Source organism: Ceratotherium simum, chromosome 17 (genome assembly GCF_057802395.1).
Source record: "Ceratotherium simum simum isolate JZ-2026a chromosome 17, ASM5780239v1, whole genome shotgun sequence".
NCBI lineage: Eukaryota > Metazoa > Chordata > Mammalia > Perissodactyla > Rhinocerotidae > Ceratotherium > Ceratotherium simum.
The window spans coordinates 18,142,809-18,170,715 of NC_141916.1; the positions used below are offsets into that span (position 1 = coordinate 18,142,809).

At 40.0% G+C, this 27,907-nt stretch overlaps 2 protein-coding genes across 3 annotated transcripts; both read right to left on the bottom strand.

Moving 5' to 3' along the window:
* Positions 1-882: 882 nt before the first annotated feature.
* On the bottom strand, positions 883-7,030 carry LOC101390487 (thiol S-methyltransferase TMT1A-like). 2 transcript variants are annotated; one of them, XM_004429021.3, is made up of 2 exons: positions 6,533-7,030; positions 883-2,278 (listed from the first exon to the last, which is right to left on the bottom strand). In XM_004429021.3, exons 1-2 carry the CDS (start codon positions 7,028-7,030, stop codon positions 2,042-2,044), a joined length of 735 nt encoding a protein of 244 aa, XP_004429078.2. In that variant the 3' UTR covers positions 883-2,041. The 2 variants fall into 2 exon arrangements, 1 of the variants encoding a protein (XP_004429078.2); XR_015554884.1 differs by lacking the exon at positions 6,533-7,030 and adding an exon at positions 4,945-4,989 and having other exon boundaries at positions 2,207-2,278.
* Positions 7,031-22,584: 15,554 nt separating this feature from the next.
* Positions 22,585-27,554, bottom strand: LOC101390233 (thiol S-methyltransferase TMT1A). Its single transcript, XM_004429020.3, has 2 exons — positions 27,057-27,554; positions 22,585-22,857 (listed from the first exon to the last, which is right to left on the bottom strand). The coding sequence occupies exons 1-2, from the start codon at positions 27,552-27,554 to the stop codon at positions 22,621-22,623; spliced, it is 735 nt and encodes a 244-aa protein (XP_004429077.1). The 3' UTR covers positions 22,585-22,620.
* Positions 27,555-27,907: the final 353 nt, after the last annotated feature.

Below are 27,907 nucleotides of genomic sequence, written 5' to 3' on the forward strand. Positions count from 1 at the left end.
TCAGTAAAGTCCTTTTTCTGCTTAAGCCTCTTTGGGTTGGGAGTTCTGTCACTTGCAATCAAAGGAATCCTAACCAACACAGGACCTAAAAGACATGGGGCATCTTTTGTCTTTTTTCTGTTTCCATTTTGCACAGGATGCAGTCGCTTCCTCAGGCTCTTGGAATGATCACTTATGGGTGTTTTCTAGGCCTGAGCAGCATAGCAGTGAGAGGGTAATCCGGCAGTGACATTGTCAGAACAGGTTTTGTGGTTTTGGGACTTGGCTTCTAGGACTTGCTCAGTGACTTGTGGAATGTAAGAAACTTCATTTATTTGTGTCTCTACACCTCTGTTTTGTCTATAGAAAATGAGGATACTATTTGTAGCACCACTTAGACAAGAGGGAGTTGATAAGAATGTGCCAAATACTTTGTACTTTGGTGCTATTTACCTTCCATCATGCTGATAACATTTCACCATGTCGACCTGTGGCTTTTCATATTTCTCAGTCACTAGACTGACCTAATCGATAGTGAGGTGGGCAGACTAAGGAGGTTCCTACTTTTTGGAGACTGTGGAGGGAGGAGATTCATGTTCCATAGCTTAGGAGGCCTTAGATGAGTGTCCTAAGCTCACCGTAACAATAACTTTTCATGTTCAAGAGAGTTAGACCAATAAGCTTTCTTTTTTTCTGCTCCCTGGATTTCACAAATGAGATCTTTGGACTTGAACTTTTCAAAACTCATTATGACCTTTCCAAAACTGCTTTTTCCAAAATCTAGCTGTGTTTATCATTACCTGGCTGCAGAAAGAAAAAAATCTGTGTGTTCAAATAGCTTATTGTTCCACAATGCAGGAAAGCCCTCCTAGAGACATTAAGAAAAATGAAACCAAGTCAGCAAAGAGAAAAACCATTTATTCTATTTCCATTACTAAAATGTATGTGAACTTATTGACTGATTTGACATTTAAAGATCTCTTTGGAAAATCATCTCAGAAAATATACTAAATTTATTAAAATACATACAAACTACTGCTGAAAATTCTATTCTTAAACCCTCTGACTGACCAACCTAATGCTTGTTTGCAAAGCACTTGTGATGATTTTTAGCGGTTTCCATGGTTGCAAGGAACAAAGAAGGCATCTTGGGACAGGAGTGGAAATTTGATCAGAATCATCCAAAACATCCTTGTCTACTTCTTTACATGCTCACAGATTGCCTGGTTTTTAGGGACTCCTACAAACTGTGCCTAATCATACAAGGTTTTCCTAATACAGTGAGCCTTTCTTTGCCTGCAGGTTGCTACCTTCAGCAGAGTGTATGCTAGATAATAAGGAAAAGGAACCCAAGAACCGTAACTGCCTCAGATAGTTTTATTGATATGCTGAAGCGTCAAGTACACTCCTCGTCTTAAGGATTGAGACTGGAATGCAAGAAAACAAACTTTGTAAGAATGCTGGAATAAAAGACATAACAAAGCCGTGCAGAACTAGGCGTGGCGGCATGGTACGTTCATTTTGAAAGCCAGCCCAGTGATACAAAGAACAACAGATAGATTCAGATTTCTTTTTCAAAAGATCTGTGCTTCGTAGATGTGGATTTTCAACGAGTTAGTATTTCTTTATTCAGTTTATGAATTATTAAGATTTTTTCACTTCTCCCTTTTTAAAGTCTTCTTTCGAGTGATTTAACTGTTTATTAGCACCAAGCTCTCAATGAGGGGGTGAAGTTAAAATCTGTTGGGTAAAACAACATAAATAAGACAGTTGGAAAACTTTTGAAGCTACTGAATAAACTAAGATTTGGGGATAATGGCAGACTTCAATTATGAAAGCCCACAGTTTCCTTTTAAGGGAGAGTTCAACGCTGGTTTGTTTTGTTCTGTTTTTGATTCTCTGGGAGACAATAGAAAATGGCTAAGTAGGTTATAACATAAACTTTTAGGGATGACATTCAACTTGACCTAAAAAGAGAGTTTCTCTTCTCCCAATTAGTATCCTAAGTGTACAACTGAGGCCTGAATTTATTTGAGCCATTCAGCTCCCTACTGTGTGTGCGCTATTTCACAGCATATCCGTAGATGTGAGGGCGCAGCAGCTCCCAGGACAGCGGCGCCTGTAAGTGCTGCAGCTTCAGCTTGGAGAAGCTGGCCGTCTCCAGGGCCTTCCAGCTCTCTCTGGTGAGGTTGTACCCGTCAAACAGAAGGTACCAGGCAGGATCCAGGACCTGCTGCCAGAAGTAATTCCATGTTGAACGCTCAGCTGCTACGTGCTCCATGAAATAAAAAGCCCCGCCCTGCGAGGGGAAAAGAAAAACCTTTTGAGGATTTTAGTTTTGGGGAAATAGATTTATAAGATGATTGAAGTTTCAGATTTCAGTGGCCCCAGAGGCCAACTTCAGGAGAAGACACAGGTAACTTAAAACTTATTCAGACACCATTTTGGTCAATGGTTTCATCGTCTGTCAGATTTTATACAGACCTGCCAATCTAAAACAATTAACACTTACATTTTCTGATCATAAAAGTAATACATAAAAATAGCTAGAACTTAAAGCAGTTACTGCATGCAAGGCGCTATCCTTACTGCCTGTCACACGTTAACTCACTTCATCCTCACCAGAAACTTACTGGTAAGTAGTAGTGTTATCATTCCTATTTTTATAGATGAGGGAACTGAGTCAGACAGACAATGAGGAACTTGTCCAACGTCACACAGCTTGCAAATGTCAGAGTCAGGTTTTGAACCTTGGTGGTCTGGCTCCAGAGGCTGGCAATACTGCCTCCCCAATATGTTGATTTTAGAAAATAGAGAAAAATTTAAGAAGAAAAGCAATCAACCACCAGGGCCGGTGCCGTGGCGCAAGCGGTTAAGTGCACAGCTCTGTTTTGGCAGCCCGGGGTTCACAGGTTCGGATGCTGGCCGTGCACCAACGCACCGCTTATCATGCCATGCTGTGGCAGCGTCCTATATAAAGTAGATGAAAATGGGCATGGATGTCAGTCCAGGGCCAGTCTTCCTCAGCAAAAAAAGAGGAGGATTGGCATCGGATGTTAGCTCAGGGCTGATCTTCCTCACAAAAAAAAAAAAGAAAGAAAGAAAAACAATCAACCACCATTTCATCACCTTGGGATAACTGCTGTTAAGATTTTGTGTGTACTTTTATATGAATATGTATTTTCCCCTAAGACTAGGATTGCAATATACATTCTGTTTTGTAACCTGCTTTATTTTATTTATGTATTTGAATATTATTCTACAACATTTAAAAAATCTTTACACAATATTTCACACACTGAAGGTACCAGCTCTTATTTAACCATTCTCATTTAGTTTACTTGCAATCTTTCACTGTTAAAGACACTGTTACAGTGAACATCCTTATCCATAAATCTTTGTGACCATCTCTAATTATTTCCAAATAACTTGCTAAAAAGTGGAATTGCTGAGTCAAAAGTCTGTGCCTTTTTAAAGCTGTCGGTACAGGTTGTCAAATGGCCCTTTGGAAAAGTTGTAGCAAATTTACCTTCATACCAGCAACGGATGGGAGTGCCCGTTTCCGGTAAACTCGCATCAATATTTTTTCCCCCTGTATCTTTGTCAACTTGATGGGTAAAATGGTATTTCATTTACAATAATACTCATATCTTTGCTTTTCTTAATAGAGATAACATCTTTTACTAAACCTTGTTGGTTATTTGGATTTCTTCTTTTCTGATTCATCTGTCGATGTCCTTTATCACTTTTCTAATAGGGAGCTGGCTTTTTTCCTTAACTGACTAGTAAGGGCTTTTAGTATCATAAGATTATGTATAGCAGGAATGTTTTCCCCAGTTTGTTGTTTGCCAGTTAATTTCGTATTTTTTTTGCTTCTACTTTTACTTTAAAAAAATCTTTTACTTCATCTGGAAATTGTTCTCGGCTCTGCTGTGCAAACCTGTGGGAGAGTCTGAATCCACACCAAGCACTGCCTGAGACTAACTAACCGTATCCTTTACTTTTGCACCATTGTCACAAGGATGTAAATGACATGATTAATTAAAATACTGAATCATCTAAAAGCGTTACTGAATTCATGGTCATGTTTTGTCATTAGGTGTTTTATGCAATCAGCAGATACTATGTGTAAATTACTGTCATGTAGGAATTAGCAACTGCTACTTTCATCCAGGACAGTCCTATATAAACATAGCTCAAGTATAGACACAGTAGAGGCTACACATTATTAGGGTGTCTTCAGAAATTTTCTACCCTTCTACCTCTGAGGGGAGTAGGGGGAAAGGACCTGACAATCAGCCCTAAAATCCCTAATGCCTGTCCCACTGTTCTTAGCCTCTTCTAGCTACCTTAGTCTTGGCTATCCCAGGCAGGGGGTTTCTAGATGGAGATCACCCAAATTCTATGGGTAAGTATAGGACTTGTGTTCAGGAATGGAAAACTTTAGAATTTCTGGTTGAAGAAAAAAAAAAGAATTTCCATAGAGTAGGACAGGAGAGAAGGAAGGAGGCTCAAGTCTGGGGAGGTCAGTGTTACCCTCTAGGTTAACACAGGTTAAGCTAGAAGTGTTTGTCACCCATTCAGGTGACTGTCAAGTAAACAGCTAGATATGCAGGTTTGGTGTTAGAGAGATATCTGGGCTAGATATTTAGATCTGGAAACCATCTGTGTATGCATTGTTATTGAAAACTTTGAGGGCACTTAAGATTGCCCAGGGGACGTATACAAGTGAAATGAGAGCCAAAAAAGAAGCTCTAATGTTTAGGGGATGGGCAGAGGAAGAACAGCCAGCAAAAGGGGTAGAAATGTTGAAGTCAGAGAGATAAAAAGCCCCAGTGACAAGCACTGTGGTGCAGCGAGAAGAATATTTGCGTTAAAGAAAGTCAGACCTACCAGCCGTGTGACTTGGAGCAAGTTTCATAACCTCTCTGAGTCTGTTTCCCCAACCCCACATGAAGACAGTACCTGCTTCACAGGACTGTTGTCAGTCGTGGTTACATTCAGCAGAGAGCGGGTGCTTTGCAGGAGCTAAGGAAGACTTCCAAGAATATGATCTCCTTAAGAGTATTATCAGTGCTATAAAGTGGAGATGATGATTGCTTGCCTTGCAGGGGTGTTGTGAGATTAGTAACACTGTAGACAAAACATCCACTAACTGTGCCCCATTAGTGCCCAGTCGTAGGATACAAGAACCCAGCATTTGGGGATAAGGTTCAGACCTTTTTCATGTACTGCTTTGATGTTGGCCTGTCCTTGAGCCAGAGCTGGAATTCTATTACTGCCTCTAAACTCTTATCTCTAAGTCCTTTTCTTCCTGAGGAACTTCCTCTATTAGAAATAAAACTGGGGATTACAGAACAGCCGTTTCTCCTAGAATAGTAAATCCTAATGTTAAGATATCCATACTTTATGTTCAACAACATTTAGAATTAAACTATTTTAAATGAGTTTTTAAGAAAATGATAAAGGTAATATATGAAAATGACATACACGTGTAAAGAATTTCAAACTATACGGAAAGGTATAAAATGAAAAGTAATTCTTCCCCTGTGTCCAATTCCATTCCCAAGAGGTAACCACTGTTAATAGTTTCTTATCTATCATTCCCACAACGTGTATACATATATAGGTGTATTCTTTTCCCCCTCACACAAATGGGCTTATACTCTACATAACATTCTCTGCTTTGATGGCTTTTTTTCCGTTTAACACTATCTCCTGGGAATGTTTTTCATATCAACATAGATAATTCTTCCTTGTTCTTTTTAACAGCTGCACAGAGTTCCTTTATATTATGTGACAATTTACTTGAACAGCCTGCTGTTCATGGAGTGTTGGGGTTATTTCCAATTTGTACTATGACAAATACCGTAATAAATATCATTTCATATGGACGAGTTTTTGCACATTTGTGCAGTATAGCTGTCGGATAAATTCCTGCTAGACAAAGAGAATGTGCACTTTAAATCTTGATATTATCAAATTGCGCTCCAAAGAGGGCACTTCTTCCAGTGTATATGGGGCTGTCTGATCCCCCATACCCACTCCAACACCATATTGCCCTTAAAAGTCTCTGACAGTATAGGAGGTAAAAATAGTCTCTGGCTTTAATCTGTTCCTTAATTGTGAGTAAGGTTGAGCATTTTTATCATGTAATTGGCTGTTTTTATTTATATTTATGTTCCTGCTCTTTGCTTATTTTTTTCTTGTGTTTTTTCATTGATTTAAAAAATCCTATTGATCTTATGGATTTGTAATGTCTTTTAATATGAAGGAAGTTAACCCTTTGTCTATCACCCCTGGCAAATACTTTTTCCAAGTTTGTTTTTGTACTTTAACTTTGTTTACAGTCTCTGCAGGAGTTTTAAAATTTTATGTATTCAGATTTATCAATCTTTCCCTTTATAGCCCCTTTCCCACTCTAAGATTTTATTTTTAGTTCAACTGTGTCTTCTCTAGTAGTCACGTTAGAATGTTTGATCCACCTGAAGTTGGACTGCCCTTGGTGGTAGTGGTTGCTACTTATCCAGTCCTCCTCACACCCCTCACTCACCGGCCTCAGCACTCTGCACACTTCCTGGAGGGTCCGCTCCTGGTTCTCCACGGAGCACAGGACCAGGGTGCAGACCACCACATCCATGGAGCCATCGGCCACCTGGTGCATGTCCTCCCCGACACCCACCGCGAAGCGCTCGAACTGCAGGTGTTGGTTCTCGGCAATGCTCTGGATCAAGAACTTCTCAAAGTTGGGGTTGGGGTCAATACAGGTCACCCTGCACCCAGGCGGGTAGAACTTGAAGTTGGACTCGGTGCCACAGCCCAGCTCCAGCAGGGAGAGCTTCCCGGAGGGGCCCACAAACTCCTGCAGGTTGCTGAAGAGCTCCCGCTTCTCACTCGCCATCTCTTTATTGTACATCACACTGAACCTCGCCAAGAAGTAGGGGAGCCAAATTTTGCACATCCAATTCCACACGCCCAGAAAGTTCAGCAGGTACACGGGAAATGCCAGGATGCAGACGGCCAGCCGGAGGATGAAGATGGGAAGCGCCATCACTCAGAAGAGAAAAAAACAGATCAACAGTTAGAGACCTGACTCTTTTAATAGCAGGAGGTAGGCTTCTGGCCACACTCCCGAGCCAATCAGCTCCAGAGAAAAGAAGAACTGGCTGTGCTGGAAAGAGGCAGTTGAATCAAATCATGGGCAAGAGGCCCATTTCACCCATTTAATAGATCTTTGGCAAAGGCTGATTCATAGCTTAGTTTTCATGAAGCAACATGAGAAGGTTCCCAGCTTTTCCTTGGAAGGAAAGTTGACTACAACCCCTTATTCCAAATCTATTCCTGCCTCTCCTTCTCTGGGTTTGGAGACTGCTGCTGGAGTTTTATATGCACAGTGCGCTGACGCCCTGTTCGGGTCTTCTGGTTCCCCTTTTTGCATTCTGGGCTGAGGTTCTCAGACGTTCCAATTCAACAACAGGATTATTTTTAAGTTACTGTTCTGGGCCGCTCATCTTTTAAAAGGCAAGTTTCAACTTCAAATTGTTCCCAACTACTACATTACTTAGCCAATTTAGATAAAAATAGTCCCTAGAATATTCACGTATGGGAACCTAAAGTCTTCAGACAATAGTTTCAATCATGCATATGTTCCTAACAAGAAAGCCTGGGCTTTAGGGTGGTCAGGGAACACAGAAATTTTCAAAAATGATGGCTACATTTACTTTTTTAAACTGTGAGTTGGATACAGAAGTGTTCTGTTGTTTCATTATTTGTTATACCTTACACATATTTTATAAAAATTATATCCATTCCATTTTAAACAGCTTTTTTTGAGGGGGAATTGACATACAACAAACTGTACATATTTAATGTGTACCGAGGTAAGTTTTGACGTATGTACATACCTGTGAAACCATCACTTCCGTCAAGATAATGGACACATCCATCACCCCCACAAGTTTCCTCTTTCCGCTTTGTGATCCCTCCCTCCTGGGCTCCCCACCCCAAGGCAACCACTTCTCTGTTTTCTGTCACTAGAGGTTGGTTTGCATTTCCTAGAATTTTATGAAAATGTAAGCATTTGTACTTTTTTGTCTGGCTTCTTCCACTCAGCATAATTATTTTGAGAGTCATCCACATTGTTGCATGTATTCATTGATTTTATTGCTGAGTAGTATTGCATTGTATGGATATACAACAGTTTGTTTATCCATTCTCCTATTGATGGACATTTGAGTTGTTTCTAGTTTTGGGCTGTTACGAATTAAGCTACTGTGAACATTAGTGTACAAGTCTTTGTATGGACATACGCTTTCATTTCTCCTGGATAAATTTCTATGAGAATGTATGGGTCACACGGTAGGGGTATGTTTAACTTTTTAAGAAATTGCCAAACTGTCTTCCAAAGCAGTGATACCGTTTTATATTCCCCCCGGCAGTGTATGAGAGATTTAGTTGCTCCACATCCTCACCAGCACTTGGATTGGTTGTCTTTTTAATGTTAGCCATTCTAAAAGGTGTGTAGTAGTCTCTCATTGTGGTTTTAATTTGCATTTCCCAGAAGATTAACGATGTTGAGCATCTTTTAATGGGCTTTTTTGCCATTCGTGTATCTTCTTTGGTAAGGTGTCTGTTCAAATCTTTTGCCCATTTTTAAACTGAATTGTTTTCTTATTGAGTATTGAGAATTCTTTGTATATTCTAAGTCATTTATCAATGTAATGTGCAAATATTTATTCCTTGTCCATGGCTTGTCTTTTTACTCTCTTAACAGTGTCACCCGTTTTGCCCACCTGCCCACCCTCTGCCTCTGGCAACTGCCAATCTGTTCTCTGTATCTGTGAGTTAATTTTTACTTTTTTTTAGATTCTACATATAAGTGAGATCATACGGTATTTGCCTTTCTCTGTCTGACTTATTTCACTCAGAATAATGCCCTCAAGGTCCATCTATGTTGTCATAAAATGGCAAGATTTCCTTTTTTTATGACTGAATAATAATAATATTCCCGGTGTATATATATATATATATATATATATATTGATGGTGCTCAGGGCAAGCTGCTCCAGGAAGCACCACTCTGGTATGCGGATTATTTCGAGCTGAAGACAATAAGGACTCAGAGAGCTCAGGAAAAATATTTGAGTTTCCCCTCCCAAACTGCCTAAAAAATTTAAAACCAAAAAATCTGTTTTAGGAAGGGGTTATTATCATGACTGCTATAAAAGATAATTTAGGATAGAGGTTACAATAGAAAAGGCACCAACAAGCCCATCTTATCGGGAGTTCTGTCTCTCTGGCCACATTCTTTGGATGGCCCTGCGAGGAGTTGTCAGACAATCATTTACAAGGGAAGTCTCCATTTGTAAAGGTATCTCCCTCTCTGTATTGAGAAAAAGAGGGGGTGAGCTCATTTCTAGTAACTTATCAATGTGGAAGATGAGGCCTTGGGGCTGTATAATAAACCTTACTCTTGTTTACTGTGCTTAGTGGTAATCTCCTGTAACTGACTCCCCCCACCCCCAAATCCTCCTTTGTCATTGGCTAAAAATGATATTTAAGACGAGAATTTCTGCTATTGTATAGAAAAACGCAGTGTCCCTGCTTTCTCCCATGTATACATGTTATTAAACTTGGTATTATTTTCTCCTGCTAACCTGTCTTGTTGATTATTTGGCCAGCCAGAAGAACCTTAAGGGAAAGGGCAGAGGGAGATTCTCCCTCTTTCCCCGACAATATACACACACCACATTTTCTTTATCCATTCATCCATTGATGGACACTAGGTTGCTTCCATGTCTTGGCTGTTGTAAACAATACTGCAATGAACATGGGAGTGCATATGTCTTTTCGAGTTAGTGTTTTCATTTCCTTCGAAAAATACCCACAAGTGAAATTGCTGGATCATATGTAGTTCTATTTTTAATTATGTGTGGAATCTCCATACTGTTTTCCATAGTGGCTGCACCAATTAACATTCCCAGCAACAGTGCACAGGGTTCCCTTTTCTCCACACACTTGTTATCTCTGGTCTTTTGGATAACAGCCATTCTAACAGATATGAGGTGGCATCTCATTGTGGTTTGGCTTCGTATTTCTCTGATAGTTAGCGATATTGAGCGCCTTTTCATGAATCTGTGGGCCATCTGGATGTCTTCTGAGGAAAAATGTCTATTCAGATCTTCTGCCCATTCTTAAACCAGAGGTTTTTTTGCTCTTGAGTTGTATGAGTTCTTTATATATTTTGGCTATTGACCCCTTATCAGGTATATGATTCGCAAATATTTTATCCCACTTGGTCGGTTGCCTTTTCATTTTGTTGATGGTTTCCTTTGCTGCGCAGAAGCTTTGTAGTTTGAGGTAGACCCACTTGCTTATTTTTGCTTTTGTTGTCTTTGCTTTAGATGTCAAATCCAAAAAATCATCGCCAAGATCAATGTCAAGGAGGTCACTGCCTATGTTTTCTTCTAGGAGTGTAATGGTTTCAGGTGTTACTTTCAAGTCTTCAATCCATTTTGAGTTAATTTTTGTGTGTGGTGTAAGATAGTGGTCCAGTTTCATTCTTTTGCATGTGGCTGTCCTGTTTTCCCAACACCACTTATCGAAGCGACTATTCTTTCTCCATTGTATATTCTTGGCTCCTTTGTTGTAAATTAATTGACCATATATGCATGGTTTATTTCTGGGCTTTCTGTTCTCTTCCATTAATCTATGTGTCTGTTTTTATGCCAATACCATACTGTTTTGATTACTATATATATATATATAGCTTTGGACTATAGTTTGAAGTCAGGAAGCATGGTGCCTCCAGCATCTTCTTTCCCTAGATTGCTTTGGCTATTTGGGGTCTTTTGTGATTTCATACAAATTTTAGGATTGTTTGTTCTATTTCTATGAAAAATGCCATTGGAATTTTTATAGGGATTGCATGTAGATTGCTTTGGGTAGTATGGACAGTTTTACAATATTAATTCTTCCAGTCCATGAGCACAGAATATCTTTCCATTTGTTTGTATCTTTTTCAACTTCTTTCATCAATGTCTTATAGTTTTCAGTGTACAGGTTAAATTTGTTCACCTCCTTGGTTAAATTTATTCCTAGGTATTTTATTCTTTTTGATGCACTTGAATATGAGATTGTTTTCTTAATTTCTCTCTCTGATAGTTCATTGTTAGTATATAGAAACACAATAGATTTTTGTATTTTGATTTTGTATCCTGCACATTTATGGAATTCGTTTATTAGTCATAACAGGTTTTTGGTGGAGGCTTTAGGGTTTTCTATATGTAATATCATGTCATCTGCAAATAGTGACAGTTTTATATTTGCTTTCCAATTTGGATGCCTTTGATTTCTTTTTCTTGCCTAATTGCTCTGGCTAGGATTTCCAATCCTATATGAATAAATGTGGCAAGAGTGGGCATCTTTGTCTTGTTCCTGGTCTTAGAGGAAAAGCTTTTCACCATCAAGTATGGTGTTAGCTGTGGGCTTGTTATATATGGCCTTTATTATGTTGAGGTACATTTCCTCTATACCCACTTTGTTGAGAGTGGGTATATCATAATATGAATGTTAAATTTTGTCAAATACTCTGCATCTACTGAGATGGTCATACCACTTTTATCCTTCATTTTATTAATGTGGTGTATCACATTGATTGATTGGCAGATGTTGAACCATCCTTGCATCCCTGGAATAAATCCCACTTGATCATGGTGTGTGATTTTTTTTGTGTGTGTGAGGGAGATCAACCCTGAGCTAACATCCATGCCAATCCTCCTCTTTTTGCTGAGGAAGACTGGCGGCCCTGAGATAACAACCATGCCCATCTTCCTCCACTTTATATGGGACACCGCCACAGCATGGCCTGAACAAGCGGTGCATCGGTGCACACCTGGGATCCGAACCTGGGCCGCCAGCAGTGGAGCGCATGCACTTACTGCTACACCACGGGTTCGGCCCTGATGCATGATATATCTAATATAATGTTGAATTCAGTTTGCTAATATTTTGTTGAGGAGTTTTGCATCCATGTTAATCAGGGATATTGACTTGTGATATTTTTCTTCTCGTGGTGTCCTTTTCTGGATTTGCTATCAGGGTAATGCTGGCCTCATAAAATGAGTTTGGAAGTGTTCCTTCCTTGTCTGTCTTTTGAAAGAGTTTGAGAATATTGGTATTAATTCTTCTTTAAATGTTTTTTAGAATTCACCAGTGAAGCCATCTGGTTTGGACTTTTGTTTGTTGGGAGGTTTTTGATTACTGATTCAATCTTCTTACTAGTAATTGGTCTGTTCAGATTTTCTGTTTCTTCATGATGCAGTCTTGATAGCTTGTATGTTTTCTAGGAATTTATTCATTTCTTCTGGGTTGTGGAATTTGCATTTAATTGTTCATAGTAGTCTCTTATGATCCTTTGTATTTTTGTGGGATCAGTTGTAACATCTCCTTTTTCATTTCTAATTTTGTTTATTTGAGTCCTCTTTTTTTTTATTCTTGGTGAGTCTAGCTAAAGTTTTGTCTATTTTGTTTATCTTTTCAAAAAACCAGCTCTTAGTTTCATTGAATTTTTCCATTGTCTTTTTAGTCTCTTTTTCATTTATTTTAACTCTAGTCTTTATTTCCTTCTTTCTACTATTGTTGGGCTTTGTTTGTTCTTCTTTTCCTAGTTCCTTGAGGTGTAAAGTTAGGTTGTTTGAGATTTTTCCTGTTTCTTGAGGTAAATATTTATTGCTATTAGAACTGCTTTTGCCCTATCCCATAAGTTTGGTATGTTATATTTCGATTTTAATTTGTCTCAAGGTGTTTTTTGATTTCTTCTTTGACCCATTGGTTGTTCAGTAGCATGTTATTTAATCTCCACGTACTTGTGAATTTTACAATTTTCTTCTTGTAATTGATTTCTAGTTTCATACCATTGTGTCAGAAAAAATGCTTGATATGATTTCAATCATCTTAAATTTATTAAGACCTGTTTTGTGGCCTAACATATGATCTATCCTGGAGAATGTTTGATGTACTCTTGAGAAGAATGTTTATTCTGTTGCTTTGGGATGGAAAGTTCCGCATATGTCTGTTAAGTTCATCTGGTCTAATGTGTCAGTTAAGGTCAATGTTTCCTTATTGATTTTCTGTCTGAATGATCTATCCATTGATGAAAGTGGAGTATTAAAGTCCCCTGCTATTATTCTATTGTTGTCTATTTCTCCCTTTATGTCTGTTAATATTTGCTTTATATATTTAGGTGCTGTGTCACTCTTTTCTAATATTTACATGGATCACTGTGTTCTGGTATTGTCAACCTGATTCATCCATGATAAAGTTCTTCATTCACTTTTCCCCTAATGGGTTTAGCAGCCACCAAAGATCATTTTCTAGATCCCTTATTTCATTAGAGGCTGAATGATGATATTCTCTTCTTTCTTCTTTGTTTATTAATTGGAATACTTGTATAAATAAAAACTTTCCCTTACCAACAGTTCAGTTACTCTGAGCTACAATTTATTCAGGAAAGGAAGAATAAATGCTTGAATCTTTCGCTATGTTTTAACAATTTTCAGAGTAGTGAGTTGACTCCTAGCTTCTAACAAATGTGAACAATGGGATATTGAGTGAAGAAAGCCAGGCATCAAAGAGTACATAATTAATGATTCCATTTATGTAAATTTCAATGACAGGAGAAATGAAATGATAGTGCATAAGGATTCATACATTATAAATATAATGTTATAAAGAAAAATATTAAATTATAAAGAAAAACAAGGCAGTAATTGCCATTAGTTGGGGGATAGGAAGGTGTTTTGATGTAGAAGGGGAACTCAGAGGGCTTCTAGAGTTTTGGTAAATGTGTATTCCTGGGCCTAGGTAGTAGTGACATGCATATTCACTTTGTAATAATTCATTAAGCTGTATATATGTTTTATGCAATTTTTTCTGTATGTGTATATTTTACACTAAAAAATGTTTTTAAAAATTCAAAACAGCTGGGCCAAGTGGGACCCTGGTTTAATTATGTTTTTTGAAAATACATACCTTTAGTCAGTAAGAACTATGAAAAGTGTGATCAAATGAACAGATATTTAAAAACATTCCAGAAAGTCCAATATCAATTCCTTTTAAAAACTATAGGATTTTTCTGCAATTTGATAAAGAATACCTTACATTGAATGCTAGCATCATACTTAATACTATCTCTTAAGAGGCATGCTTCCATTACAATTTGGGAGTAAAACCAAGGATTCTCAATGTCAGCATTATTATTTATTTTCTAGAAATTCTGACCAAATAAAGTATAGCTGACCAAATAAAGTATAACTACTGGACAAAATTATCTTTATTTGTCAACGATTATAGAACTATAAACCCAAAGAGAATGAACTGAAGTACTCTTAGAATTAATGTTAAACTCAACAAAGTCGATGAACACAAAAACCAGGTAGAAAAGATAATGGAAACAATCATAGCAACGATAAGAAAAACAAAGTACAAAGAATAGCTTTTCTTATTGAGATGTGTGGCCTTACAAGAATAAATTTGTAAAAAGTTTAAAATACATAAAATAGGCTTGAATATATACTGTTTCTGGAGTGGAAGTCTACATATGGTATGGCAGGTAGAATGATTGCCCTCCCAAAGATGTCAACGCTCTAATATCCTGACCCTGTGGATTTTGTTACCTTACATGGAAAAAGGGACTTTGAAGATGTGATTAAGGGCACATACTACGAGATGGCAAGATTATGCTGAATCATGCAGGTGCACCAAATCCAATCACATGAATGCTTTAAAGTTGAGAAACTTTCCCAGCTGTGGTCACAGAGAAGGACATGAAGATGGAAGAAGGATCAGAGAGATGCAACATTGCTGGCTTCAAAGGTGGAGACCTATGTCAGACTTTTGACTTACAGAACTGTAAGATAATACATTTGTGTTATTTTAAGCCACCAAATTTGTGGTAATTTGTTACAGCAGCAACAGTAGACATGTGCGTGGTTCACTCCCTCACTTCTTTCAAGTCTCTGCTCAAATGTCACGTCCTCAAAGAGGTCATCCTATTTATTTATTTATTTATTTATTTATTTATTTTATTTTTTGTGAGGAAGATCAGCCCTGAGCTAACATCCATGCTAATCCTCCTCTTTTTGCTGAGGAAGACCGGCCCTGAGCTAACATCTATTGCCAATCCTCCTCCTTTTTTTCCCCAAAGCCCCAGTAGATAGTTGTATGTCATAGTTGCACATCCTTCTAGTTACTGTATGTGGGATGCCGCCTCAGCATGGCCGGACAAGCGGTGCATCGGTGCGCGCCGGGATCCGAACCCCGAGCCGCCAGTAGCAGAGCGTGCACACTTAACCGCTAAGCCATGGGGCCGGCCAGGCCTTGCATTTTAAACTAAGGATTTAGAACTTTAATCTGAAAGCTATGGGAAGCCATCAAAAGATTTCGGGCGGGAAGTGATTTTTTATTTAGGTTCTGGGAGCAGCATAGAGGACAGATTGGGTGGAGTCGGGCTGAAGCCAGTTAATCCAAGGAAGGAGTTGTGTGTGCAGAAGCAATGGAGGGAGAAAGGAAGGGATGGTGTCTGACTGGTTGTGAAAGGTGAGAGAGAGAAAGCTAGGATGGTTTTCTGGTGTCCAGCTTGATTGATGGTGACAAAAATGGTTTTGCTATTTAGTGAGACAAAAAAAATACAGAATAAGAGGCAGATTAAGGGTAAAGGTGACCTCACAGTCAGAAGTTGGCAGCTTTGTATGGCAGTAGGAAAAGGGGGCGTGAATAGGAGAGTGATGATGAATTGACTAACTCTGAGGTCCAGCCTGGTCAGAGAGGGGAGTCAGTGTGGGGTGGTAGCCTGAGACAGACTAAGGCAGGTAGAAGCATTAGCAGTCTCTAAGTTGAAGAACAGGTTTAGTACGAGAGATGAAAGGCTAGGAGGCTATGTTCCAAGAATGGGACTTCAGAGTTTAAAATTTCACATGTGACTCTTTGGAGGTGATGACAGCATGCTTAGACAGGTGCTCGGCATGTCTGTTTTCCTCCAGAAATGGTATATTTATTTGTAGGAGCATTTTTCCAGAGAGAGGATCTATAGCTTTCATCAGACTCTCAAGGAGTCTCTTATGACCCCAGGAAAATTAAGAATTGGTGCTAGGTAGCACCATTTTTACCTAATTCTCACATATTCAGACACACCTGTCGTGTAGGTGCTTTGTGAGCATAAGGCAAATGTTTCTCTATTAAATGTTACTCAGGATCCCAGAAGCGCTGCTACCCAGAATATGAAGGGAAGAAAATAAAAGCACAATAGCAAAAATGTAGGCTGGCAGGTTAACAATTTATTAACAGTGTCCACTTTCTTTAGAGTTTTCTCCCACTTCTAAAATTTTAGGGGCCAATGGGGTTGTATGTACTGGCAAGCAGTTTTGTAACCGTGGGCCCATTAGAGCCACTTCGAACAGGTCCCATCTCTTGTCAACAGAGTGATTAAGAATTGTTTTTCAGGGGTAAGCCCCTTGGCCTAGTGGTTAGGTTTGGCACACTCCGCTTCGGTGGCCCAGGTTCACGGGTTCAGATCCCAGATGTGGACCTTCAGCACTAGACAGCCATGCTGTGGTGGCGACCCATATGTAAAATAGAGGAAGATTGGCACAGATGTTAGCTCAGGGTGAATCTTCCTCAGGAAAAAGAAAAAGAATTGTTTTTCAGGAAATTTGCAAAGTCACATAGCCCGAGCATGTGCAGAAGAAGAAATCTTGACCTGAAATGACAGCAGAACCAAAGATCCTCCTCCCCATGGAACCAAAGAACTGGCACGTGAGTGGAACTTAAAAGTTGGACTCTCAGCAGAAGCGAGGGGTCTATCATCCAGGTAGATCCAGAGTTAATATCCCTTCCCCACCTTACCATAAATGTCCAAAACCTTACCATAAATGTTTAGAACCTTACCATAAGTGCTTAAAGCCCACCAATCAAAACCTGTCCAGCCAGTGTTTCTGCGTGCCAGCCTGTTCTCCCTAACTTCTTAAATTTCACCCCAAATCCTGAATCAGGGAGAGAGATCTGAGGGCACATGCCCCCTTCTACTTGCAGATTGATCTTGCAATAAAGCTGTTTTCTTTTCCCAAAAGCTGGTGCTCAAATTACTTGGCTTTTTTTATGCACTTTGGGTAGGAGATCCCCCTTTTTGTGTGGTAACAATTTGGTACATGGCATCATTTATATTTATAAATAAACATACATACATTTATTTTAATATTGCAGCCTTTGCTTTTTTAGAAAGAAGGTTTTTAGATTTCTTTGTTCCTAGGCTTTGGTGGACAATAAAATTGAAGAAACTCTTCCTCTGGGGTCGGAGTTAATCATCTGTTCCCATAACCTGAGAGGTGAGATGGAATTTGAACTGAGTGCTGCCTCTTTTACAGTCTTAATGCTACCCGCTTAGCTTGACAGGGAACCTGGGAGCCAAGATCAGAGGAACTTAGGAAATCACGTCTGTGTCCACAGCACTCTGTGTGGAAGTTATTTGCAGCAACTGAAGCAAGTGCATCTCATGTAGGTGCCGAATTTTTTACTGTTAGGTGAAAAATGAGACCTTTGCCAAGTTATTTTTTATGAGAGATTTCTTTAAAAATATACTGGGGATTGAACACAGACCGAACGAATCTGAGGGTGAAATGGTGGAGGAAGGAGGATACAGAATTCCGGGGACTTGGATTCAGAAGATCTCAGGCAGCAGTGCAGGGTTGTGGGCAGACCTGGGCTTTGGAGTCAGGTAAACTGCATGGAATACCAGCGTGGCCACTCACTGTGTGGCCTTGGGAAAGTGTAAAGTGACATAACATACACTGATCTGCTTTCTCATTTGTCAGATGCAGATAATTATACCTGCCTTGTGGCGTTATGAGTATTATCTGAAGTAATTGTGTAAAAAGTGAGTTCCTGGCATAAAGAAGACACGTAATGAGTGAACATTTTTCTTACTAACTTTTAGAGTCATGAATAAAAGGATCATTCCAAGGAGAAGATTGACGTCAGTATCAGAAATACTTTAAAGATTGAGAAGGATGCAGCCTGAGTTAAGACTATGGATGTGAGAGTTTTTACTTTTAAGAACAGTAAATTCTGAATGGTAATTTTCCTTGTGCTCATGTAGTTCTCTACAGGTTCCCAAGTAGTTTCCTCTAGAAACAAAAGAATACCTTACTTGATTGGCATATTACTGTGTTATCTTATCTGAACTGGAAATTGGGAACATTGGCCACTCTATGTTCAGTCCCTGTGCCCTCAGTTAACATGACTTCTGCCCCCAATTATCTGACGGTTCCATGATTTAGAGAATTCTGGTGATTGTTCAATGTAGCCTGAATGCTTTTGGTTCTAAATATTGAGATAAAGTGACGGTTACTGAAGAGTTTTCCTTTTTTGTTGATGTTAATTTGCCATGATTCATTACACGCTCCATTGCCTTAACAGTTAAACGAGAATTGAATTTCAGTTATGTTATGTTCTGTGTTTTCCAAAGCAATTACAAATGGAAAGGCTTATGTTAGGGTCAAGAATACAAAAGGAACTATTATGCAATGTATGCCTCACCTTCTATTCAAGTGTGAAACGTAAGAATTCAGAAGAAACAATTAGATTATTAGAACACTTAGGAACAGAATGTTTTATAATATAAATATAAGAAATTATAATGTGGTATTTTTGTCAGCCTTTAAAATAAGTGTTGGGCTCACGGGCCCAGGGTCTTAACAAAATTAGGAAGAAGATAATGGAAATAGTAGGCATCCCCAAATCCGCCTTTCAGGCTCTGGTGCCAAGCTTGCCTGCTTTCTTTCAGTTCCTTGAATGTACTGTGTTTCCTCCTTTTATTTGTAGCACATGCTGTTCCATTAGGCTGAAATGCTCTTTATTCATCCTCTGGAATTCAGCTCAGATGTCACTTCCTCAAGGAAGCCTCTGATCCTCCTCCCCCTGGATAGATCAGATTCTATTCTCCTGGCACCCTGCGCCTCTCCCTCATAGATAGCATTTATCACAATTGTATGCTCCATGAGACAGGACTCAGTCTAGCTTACTCAGGGCTCTAAGCCAGGCACTGGGAGCAGAGTTCACAGTAGGCACTCAATAAATGTTTGTTGAATGAAGTTCAACATTTATTACGCACCAAGTGCTTCACTTCATTAACTCATCATTATAACCCTTTAGGTAGATTTTATCCCCATTAACAGATGAGGAAAGTGAGACTAGAGAAGTGACTTGCTCCAGGTCACACAGTCAACCAATGACACAGTCAGCTTGACCTTTGATGCCAAAGCCAGTATAATTTTGTCTTTTATTTTCCTTATTGCATGCAGTTATCTCACTGAAAAGCCAGTGTTCTAAGCATGGTACTCTGTGATCTACCTCAGGAGAGCAGACAGAGGGTCTGATCCAACTGCAGCCATGTGCTTATAATGGGCATTTGTTGTGTGCCTTCCTGCTTTCCCAGTCACGGGCTTCTGGCCGCACACCCGGTTGCATGAGCAGTGCAAGATAGGTTGTGGAGAGACCAAAGAAAAGACCCAACGATGATGGACGAGACATAAAGTTTATTGGGTCTTGCTTACGGGGAATGTCCAGGAGCAGCCGGCTGGACAGGGTTGTGCACCTGCACCTGCTATCGTGAACAGGGCAGGGGTTGCTTGTACGGGCAGGGGAACAAAGGCTGCGTGCTCCCCAAGAGGACCTGTCCTTGCATGACCAGCATTCCAAGGACCAGGAGCTCCCATGGAGGGGCTCTGTGTTCCCTCAGAAGTCATGTTCTTCAAGAGAAACAGTTACAATACCAGATGGTTGGTGTCTTGCCCAGGAGGAGGCCCGAAGGACACACGGTTGAGATAGGGCACCTAGGTTATTACTGGGCAAGTGTGAGCCCACACAGGCCCTGTTTTCACTTGAGGAATATACAAATCTCCTTGTCTTAGTCCACGTGGTCTGGATGTTCTCAGCCCCAGGGACCTAGACTGTGACTTATACTTGAGCCAGTCAGTGTAATCCATCCCAACTAAATATTATGATTGGTTCAGGGATGGGTTTGTGAGCCAGTATGGTCAGTCAGAGCCAATTAGGACTCAATGCAGACCTTTGGCGCTTTTGCACAAGTGGACTTGATCTTTCCAGCTGGCCTTGGGCCCTGGCAGCATGAAGATGGACCCTGCTTCCACAGACTCACCACCTGGTCGGGCAAGCAGAGAGGAGGGCAGGCGTGACCTTAGACACTGTCTGGCTCCCGATAACGTTATTATTATGAGCAGGGGCTCAAGCTGTGCCTGAGGCCTTCTCCCCTGATGCTTTTCGCTAATTTGAGTCAGTAAAGTCCTTATTCTGCTTAAGCCTCTTTGGGTTGGGAGTTCTGTCACTTGCAATCAAAGGAATCCTAACCAACACAGGACCTAAAAGACATGGGGCATCTTTTGTCTTTTTTCTGTTTCCATTTTGCACAGGATGCAGTCGCTTCCTCAGGCTCTTGGAATGATCACTTATGGGTGTTTGCTAGGCCTGAGCAGCAAAGCAGTGAGAGGGTAATCCGGCAGTGACATTGTCAGAACAGGTTTTGTGGTTTTGGGACTTGGCTTCTAGGACTTGCTCAGTGACTTGTGGAGTGTAAGAAACTTCATTTTTTTGTTTCTCTGCATCTCAGTTTTATCTATAGAAAATGAGGACACTATTTGTAGCACCACTTAGACAAGAGGGAGTTAAGAATGTGCCAAATACTTTGTACTTTGGTGCTATTTACCTTCCAACATGCTGATAACATTTCACCATGTCGACCTGTGGCTTTTCATATTTCTCAGTCGCTAGACTGACCTAATCGATAGTGAGGTGGGCAGACTAAGGAGGTTCCTACTTTTTGGAGACTGTGGAGGGAGGAGATTCATGTTCCATAGCTTAGGAGGCCTTGGATGAGTGTCCTAAGCTCACCGTAACAATAACTTTTCATGTTCAAGAGAGTTAGAACAGTAAGCTTCCTTTTTTTCTGCTCTATGGATTTCACAAGTGGGATCTTTGGACTTGAACTTTTCAAAACTCATTCTGACCCTTCGAAAATTGCTTTTTCCAAAATCTAGCTGTGTTTATCGTTACCTGGCTGTAGAAAGAAAAAATCTGTGTGTTCAAATAGCTTATTGTTCCACAATGCAGGAAAGCCCCCCCAGAGACATTAAGAAAAATGAAACCAAGTCAGCAAAGAGAAAAATCATTTATTTTATTTCCATTCCTAAAATGTATGTGAATTTATGAATTGATTTGTTATTTAAGTCTCTTTGAAAATCATCTCAGAAAATATACTAAATTTATTAAAATACACACAAACTATTGCCGAAAATTCTATTCTTAAACCCTCTGACTGACCAACCTAATGCTTGTTTGCAAAGCACTTGTCATGATTTTTAGAGGTTTCCGTGGTTGCAAGGAACAAAGAAGGCATCTTGGGACAGGAGTGGAAGTTTGATCAGAATCATCCAAAACATACTTGTCTACTTCTTTACACGCTCACAGATTGCCTGGTTTTTAGGGGCTCCTACAAACTGCCTAATCATACAAGGTTTTCCTAATACAGTGGGCCTTTCTTTGCCTGCAGGTTGCTACCTTCAGCAGAGTGTATGCTAGATAATAAGGAAAAGGAACCCAAGAACCTTAACTGCCTCAGATAGTTTTATGGATACGCTGAAGCGTCAAGTACAGTCTTCATCTAAAGGATTGAAGACTGGAATGCAAGAAAACAAACCTTGGAAGAATGCTGGAATAAAAGACATAACAAAGCTGTGCAGAACTAGGCGTGGCGGCATGGTACGTTCATTTTGAAAGCCAGCCCAGTGATACAAAGAACAACGGATGGATTCAGATTTCTTTTTCAAAAGATCTGTGCTATGTAGATGTGGATTTTCAACGAGTTAGTATTTCTTTATCCAGTTTATGAATTATTAAGATTTTTTCACTTCTCCCTTTTTTAAGTCTTCTTTCGAGTAATTTAACTGCTTATTAGCGCCAAGCTCTCAAAGAGGGGGTGAAGTTAAAATCTGTTAAATAAAATAACATAAATAAGACAGTTGGAAAACTTTTAAAGTTACTGAACACACTAAGGTTTGGGGATAATGGCAGACATCAATTATGAAAGCCCACTGTTTCCTTTTAAGGGAGAGTTCAATGCTTCTTTTTATGTGTGTGCGTGTGTGTGTGTGAGAGGAAGATCAGCCCTGAGCTAACACCCATGCCAATCCTCCTGTTTTTGCTGAAGAAGAGTGGTCCTGAGCTAACAGCTTTGCCAATCTTCCTTCATTTTATATGGGAGGCCGCCACAGCATGGCCTGACAACTGGTGCGTCGGTGTGCGCCCAGGATCAGAACCCGGGCCGCCAGCAGTGGAGCTCGCGCAATTAACCACTACGCCATGGGGCCGGCCCCGAAAGCTGGGGTTTTTTTTGTTTTGTTTTTGATTCTCTGGGACACAACAGAAAACGGCTAAGTAGGTTATAACATAAACTTTTAGGGATGACATTCAACTTGACCTAAAAAGAGAGTTTCTCGTCTCCCAATTAGTATTCTAAGCGTACAACTGAGGCCTGAATTTATTTGAGCCATTCAGCTCCCTACTGTGTGTGCGCTATTTCACAGCATATCCGTAGATGTGAGGGCGCACTATCTCCCAGGACAGCGGCGCCTGTAAGCGCTGCAGCTTCAGCTTGGAGAAGCTGGCTGTCTCCAGGGCCTTCCAGCTCTCTCTGGTGAGGTTGCACCCGTCAAACAGAAGGTACCAGACAGGATCCAGGACCTGCTGCCAGAAGTAATTCCATGTTGAACGCTCAGCTGCTACGTGCTCCATGAAATAAAAAGCCCCGCCCTGCGAGGGGAAAAGAAAAACCTTTGAGGATTTTAGTTTTGGGGAAATAGATTTATAAGATGATTGAAGTTTCAGATTTCAGTAGCCCCAGAGGCCAACTTCAGGAGAAGACACAGGTAAATTAAAACTTATTCAGACACCATTTTGGTCAATGGTTTCATCGTCTGTCAGATTTTATACAGACCTGCCAATCTAAAACAATTAACACTTATATTTTCTGATCATAAATGTAATACATAAAAATAGCTAGAACTTAAAGCAGTTACTGCATGCAAGGCACTATCCTTACTGCCTATCACACGTTAACTCACTTCATCCTCACCAGAAACTTATTGGTAAGTAGTAGTGTTATCATTCCTATTTTTATAGATGAGGGAACTGAGTCAGACAGACAATGAGGAACTTGTCCAAGGTCACACAGCTTGTAAATGTTAGAGTCAGGTTTAGAACCTTGGTGGTTTGGCTCCAGAGGCTGGCAATACTGCCTCCCCAATATGTTGATTTTAGAAAGTACAGAAAATTTTAAGAAGAAAAACAATCAACCACCATTTCATTACCTTGAGATAACTGCTGTTAAGATTTTGTGTGTACTTTTATATGAATATGTATTTTTTTCCCTAAAACTAGGATTGCAATATACATTCTGTTTTGTAACATGCTTTATTTTATTTATATATTTGAATCTTATTCTACAACATTTTAAAAATCTTTACACAATATTTCACACACTGAAGGTACCAGCTCTTATTTAACCATTCTCATTTAGTTTACTTGCAATTTTTCACTGTTCAAAACACAGTTACAGTGAACATCCTTATCCATAAATCTTTGTGACCATCTCTAATTATTTCCAAATAACTTGCCAAAAAGTGGAATTGCTGAGTCAAAAGTCTGTGCCTTTTTGAAGCTGTCGGTACAGGTTGTCAAATGGCCCTTTGGAAAAGTTGTAGCAAATTTACCTTCATACCAGCAATGGATGGGAGTGCCCGTTTCCGGTAAACTCGCATCAATACTTTTTCCCCCTGTATCTTTGTCAACTTGATGGGTAAAATGGTATTTCATTTACAATAATATGCATATCTTTGCTTTTCTTAATAGAGATAACATCTTTTACTAAACCTTGTTGGTTATTTGGATTTCTTCTTTTCTCATGTGTCTGTCGATGTCCTTTATCAGTTTTCTAATAGGGAGCTGGCTTTTTTCTTACTGACTAGTAAGGGCTTTTAGTATCATAAGATTATGTATAGCAGCAATGTTTTCCCCAATTTGTTGTTTGCCATTTAATTACTTTTTTTTTTTGCTTCTTTCATTTTTAAAAAAAATCTTTTAGTTCATCTGAAAATTCTTCTCAGGCTCTGCTGTGCAAACCTGTGGGAGAGTCTGAATCCACACCAAGCACTGCCTGAGACTAACCATGTCTTTTGCTTTTGCACCATTGTCACAGGTTGTAAATTACATGATTAATTAAAATACTGAATCATCTAAAAGTGTTACTGAATTCATGGTAATATTTTGTCATTAGGTATTTTATGCAATCAGTGGATACTATGTTTAAATTACTGTCTTGTAGGAATTAGCAATTGCTACTTTCATCCAGGACAGTCCTATATAAACATAGGTCAAGTATAGACACAGTAGAGGCTATACAGTATTAGGAGATTTTGAGAAGTTTTCTACCTGTCTACCTCTTAGGGGAATAGCGGGAAAGAACCTGACAATCACCTGCAAAACTCATGGTGACTGTTCCACTGTTTTTAGCTTCTTCTAGCTACCCTAGTCTTGGCTATCTCAGGCACGGGGTTTAGAGATGGAGTTCCCCCAGATTCTGTGGGTAAGTATAAGACTTGTGTTCAGGAATGGAAAACTTGGGATTTCCTGATTGAAAAGAACAAAAAAAGAATTTCCATAGAGTAGGACAGGAGAGAAGGAAGGAGACCCAGGTCTGGGGAGGTCAGTTTTACCCTCTGGGTTAACAGAGGTTAAGCTAGAAATGTTTGTCACTCATTTGGTTGACTGTCGAGTAAACAGCTAGATATGCAGGTTGGGGTTAGAGAGAGATCTGAGCTAGATATTTTGATATGGAAACCATCTGTGTAAGCATGGTAACTGAAAACTTTGGGGGCACTTATGTTCACCAAGTGGACCTATATAAGTGAAATGAAAGCCAAAAAGGAAGCTCTAATGTTTAGGGGATGGGCAGAGGAAGAACAGCCAGCAAAAGGGGTAGAAATGTTGAAGTCAGAGAGATAAAAAGCCCCAGTGACAAGCACTGTGGTGCAGCGAGAAGAATATTTGCATTAAAGAAAGTCAGACCTACCAGCCGTGTGACTTGGAGCAAGTTTCATAACCTCTCTGAGTCTGTTTCCCCAACCCAACATGAAGACAGTACCTGCTTCACAGGACTGTTGTCAGTCGTGGTTACATTCAGCAGAGAGCGGGTGCTTTGCAGGAGCTAAGGAAGACTTCCAAGAATATGATCTCCTTAAGAGTATTATCAGTGCTATAAAGTGGAGATGATGATTGCTTGCCTTGCAGGGGTGTTGTGAGATTAGTAACACTGTAGACAAAACATCCACTAACTGTGCCCCATTAGTGCCCAGTCGTAGGATACAAGAACCCAGCATTTGGGGATAAGGATCAGACCTTTTTCATGTACTGCTTTGATGTTGGCCTGTCCTTGAGCCAAAGACAGAATTGTATTATTGCCTCTAAATTCTATCTCTGGGGCCGGCCCGGTGGTGCAAGTGGTGAAGTGGGCACGCTCCACTGCGGTGGCCCTTGTCAAGCCATGCTGTGGGGGCGTCCCATATAAAGTAGAGGAAGATGGGCACGAATGTTAGCCCAGGGCCAGTCTTCCTCAAGAAGAAAGTGGAGCATTGGCATCGGATGTTAGCTCAGGGCTAGTCCTCCTCACAAAAATAAAACAAAAAAACTCTATCTCCAAGTCGTTTTTGTCCCTGAAGAACTTCCTCTATTAGAAATAAGACTGGGGATTACAGAACATCCTTTTCTCCTAGAATAGTAAATTGTAATGTTAAGATATCCATACTTTATTTATGTTCAACAACATTTAGAATTAAACTATTTTAAACGAGTTTTTAAAAAAATGGTAAAGGTAATATGTAAAAATTACATATAGGTACAAAGAATTTCAAACTATACAGAAAGGTATAAAATAAAAAGTAATTCTTCCCCTGTGTCCAATTCCATTCCCAAGAGGTAACCACTGTTAATAGTTTCTTATCTATCATTCCCACAATGTGTATACATATATAGGTGTATTCTTTTCCCCCTCACACAAATGGGCTTATACTCTACATAACATTCTCTGCTTTGATTGCTTTTTCTCATTTGACATTATCTCTTGGGGATTTTTTTCATATCAACATAGATAACTCTTCCTTGTTCTTTTTAACAGCTGCACAGAATTCCTTTATATTATGTGACAATTTACTTGAACAGCCTGCTGTTGATGGATGTTGGGGTTATTTCCAATTTGTACTATGGCAAATACTATAATGAATACGTCTTCATATGGATGAGTTTTTGCACATTTGTGCAGTATAGCTCTCAAATAAATTCCTGCTAGATAAAAGAGAATGTGCACTTTAAATTCTGATATTATCAAATTGCCTTCTAAAGAGGGCACTTCCTCCAATTTATATGGGGGTGTCCAATCCCTGAAACCCACTCCAGCATCATATTCCCCTTAAAAGTCTCTGACAGTATAGTAGGTAAAAATAGTCTCTGGCTTTAATTTGTTCTTTAATTGTGAGTAAGGTTGAGCATTTTTATCATATAATTGGCTGTTTTTATTTGTATTTCTGTTCCTTCTCTTTGCTTATTTTTCTCTTATGTTTCTTCATTGATTTAAAAAATCCCATTAATCTTATTGATCTGTAGTGTCTTTTAATATGAAGGAAGTTAACCCTTTGTCTATCACCCCTGGCAAATACTTTTTCCAAGTTTGTTTTTGTACTTTAACTTTGTTTACAGTCTCTGCAGGAGTTTTAAAATTTTATGTATTCAGATTTATCAATCTTTCCCTTTATAGCCCCTTTCCCACTCTAAGATTTTATTTTTAGTTCAACCGTGTCTTCTCTAGTAGTCACATTAGAATGTTTGATCCACCTGAAGTTGGACTGCCCTTGGTGGTAGTGGTTGCTACTTATCCAGTCCTCCTCACACCCCTCACTCACCGGCCTCAGCACTCTGCACACTTCCTGGAGGGTCCGCACCTGGTTCTCCACGGAGCACAGGACCAGGGTGCAGACCACCACATCCATGGAGCCATCGGCCACCTGGTGCATGTCCTCCCCGACACCCACCACAAAGCGCTCGAACTGCAGGTGTTGGTTCTCGGCAATGCTCTTGATCAAGAACTTCTCAAAGTTGGGGTTCGGGTCAATACAGGTCACCCTGCACCCAGGCGGGTAGAACTTGAAGTTGGCCCCCGTGCCACAGCCCAGCTCCAGCAGGGAGAGCTTTCCCGAGGGGCCCACAAACTCCTGCAGGTTGCTGAAGAGCTCCCGCTTCTGGCTCGCCATCTCTTTATTGTACATCACACTGAACCTCGCCAAGAAGTAGGGGAGCCAAATTTTGCATATCCAATTCCACACGCCCAGAAAGTTCAGCAGGTACACGGGAAATGCCAGGATGCAGACGGCCAGCCGGAGGATGAAGATGGGAAGCGCCATCACTCAGAAGAGAAAAAAACAGATCAACAGTTAGAGACCTGACTCTTTTAATAGCAGGAGGTAGGCTTCTGGCCACACTCCCGAGCCAATCAGCTCCAGAGAAAAGAAGAACTGGCTGTGCTGGAAAGAGGCAGTTGAATCAAATCATGGGCAAGAGGCCCATTTCACCCATTTAATAGCTCTTTGGCAAAGGCTGATTCATAGCTTAGTTTTCATGAAGCAACATGAGAAGGTTCCCAGCTTTTCCTTGGAAGGAAAGTTGACTACAACCCCTTATTCCAAATCTATTCCTGCCTCTCCTTCTCTGGGTTTGGAGACTGCTGCTGGAGTTTTATATGCACAGTGCGCTGACG

Excerpts from the sequence above, each read along its gene's own strand:
- LOC101390233 (XM_004429020.3), bottom strand. The coding sequence starts at position 27,554 with ATGGCGCTTCCCATCTTCATCCTCCGGCTGGCCGTCTGCATCCTGGCA. Across the intron at positions 22,858-27,056 it reads TGTGCAGAGTGCTGAGGCCG|GGCGGGGCTTTTTATTTCAT; the intron begins GTGAGTGAGGGG and ends TTCCCCTCGCAG.
- LOC101390487 (XM_004429021.3), bottom strand. The coding sequence starts at position 7,030 with ATGGCGCTTCCCATCTTCATCCTCCGGCTGGCCGTCTGCATCCTGGCA. Across the intron at positions 2,279-6,532 it reads TGTGCAGAGTGCTGAGGCCG|GGCGGGGCTTTTTATTTCAT; the intron begins GTGAGTGAGGGG and ends TTCCCCTCGCAG.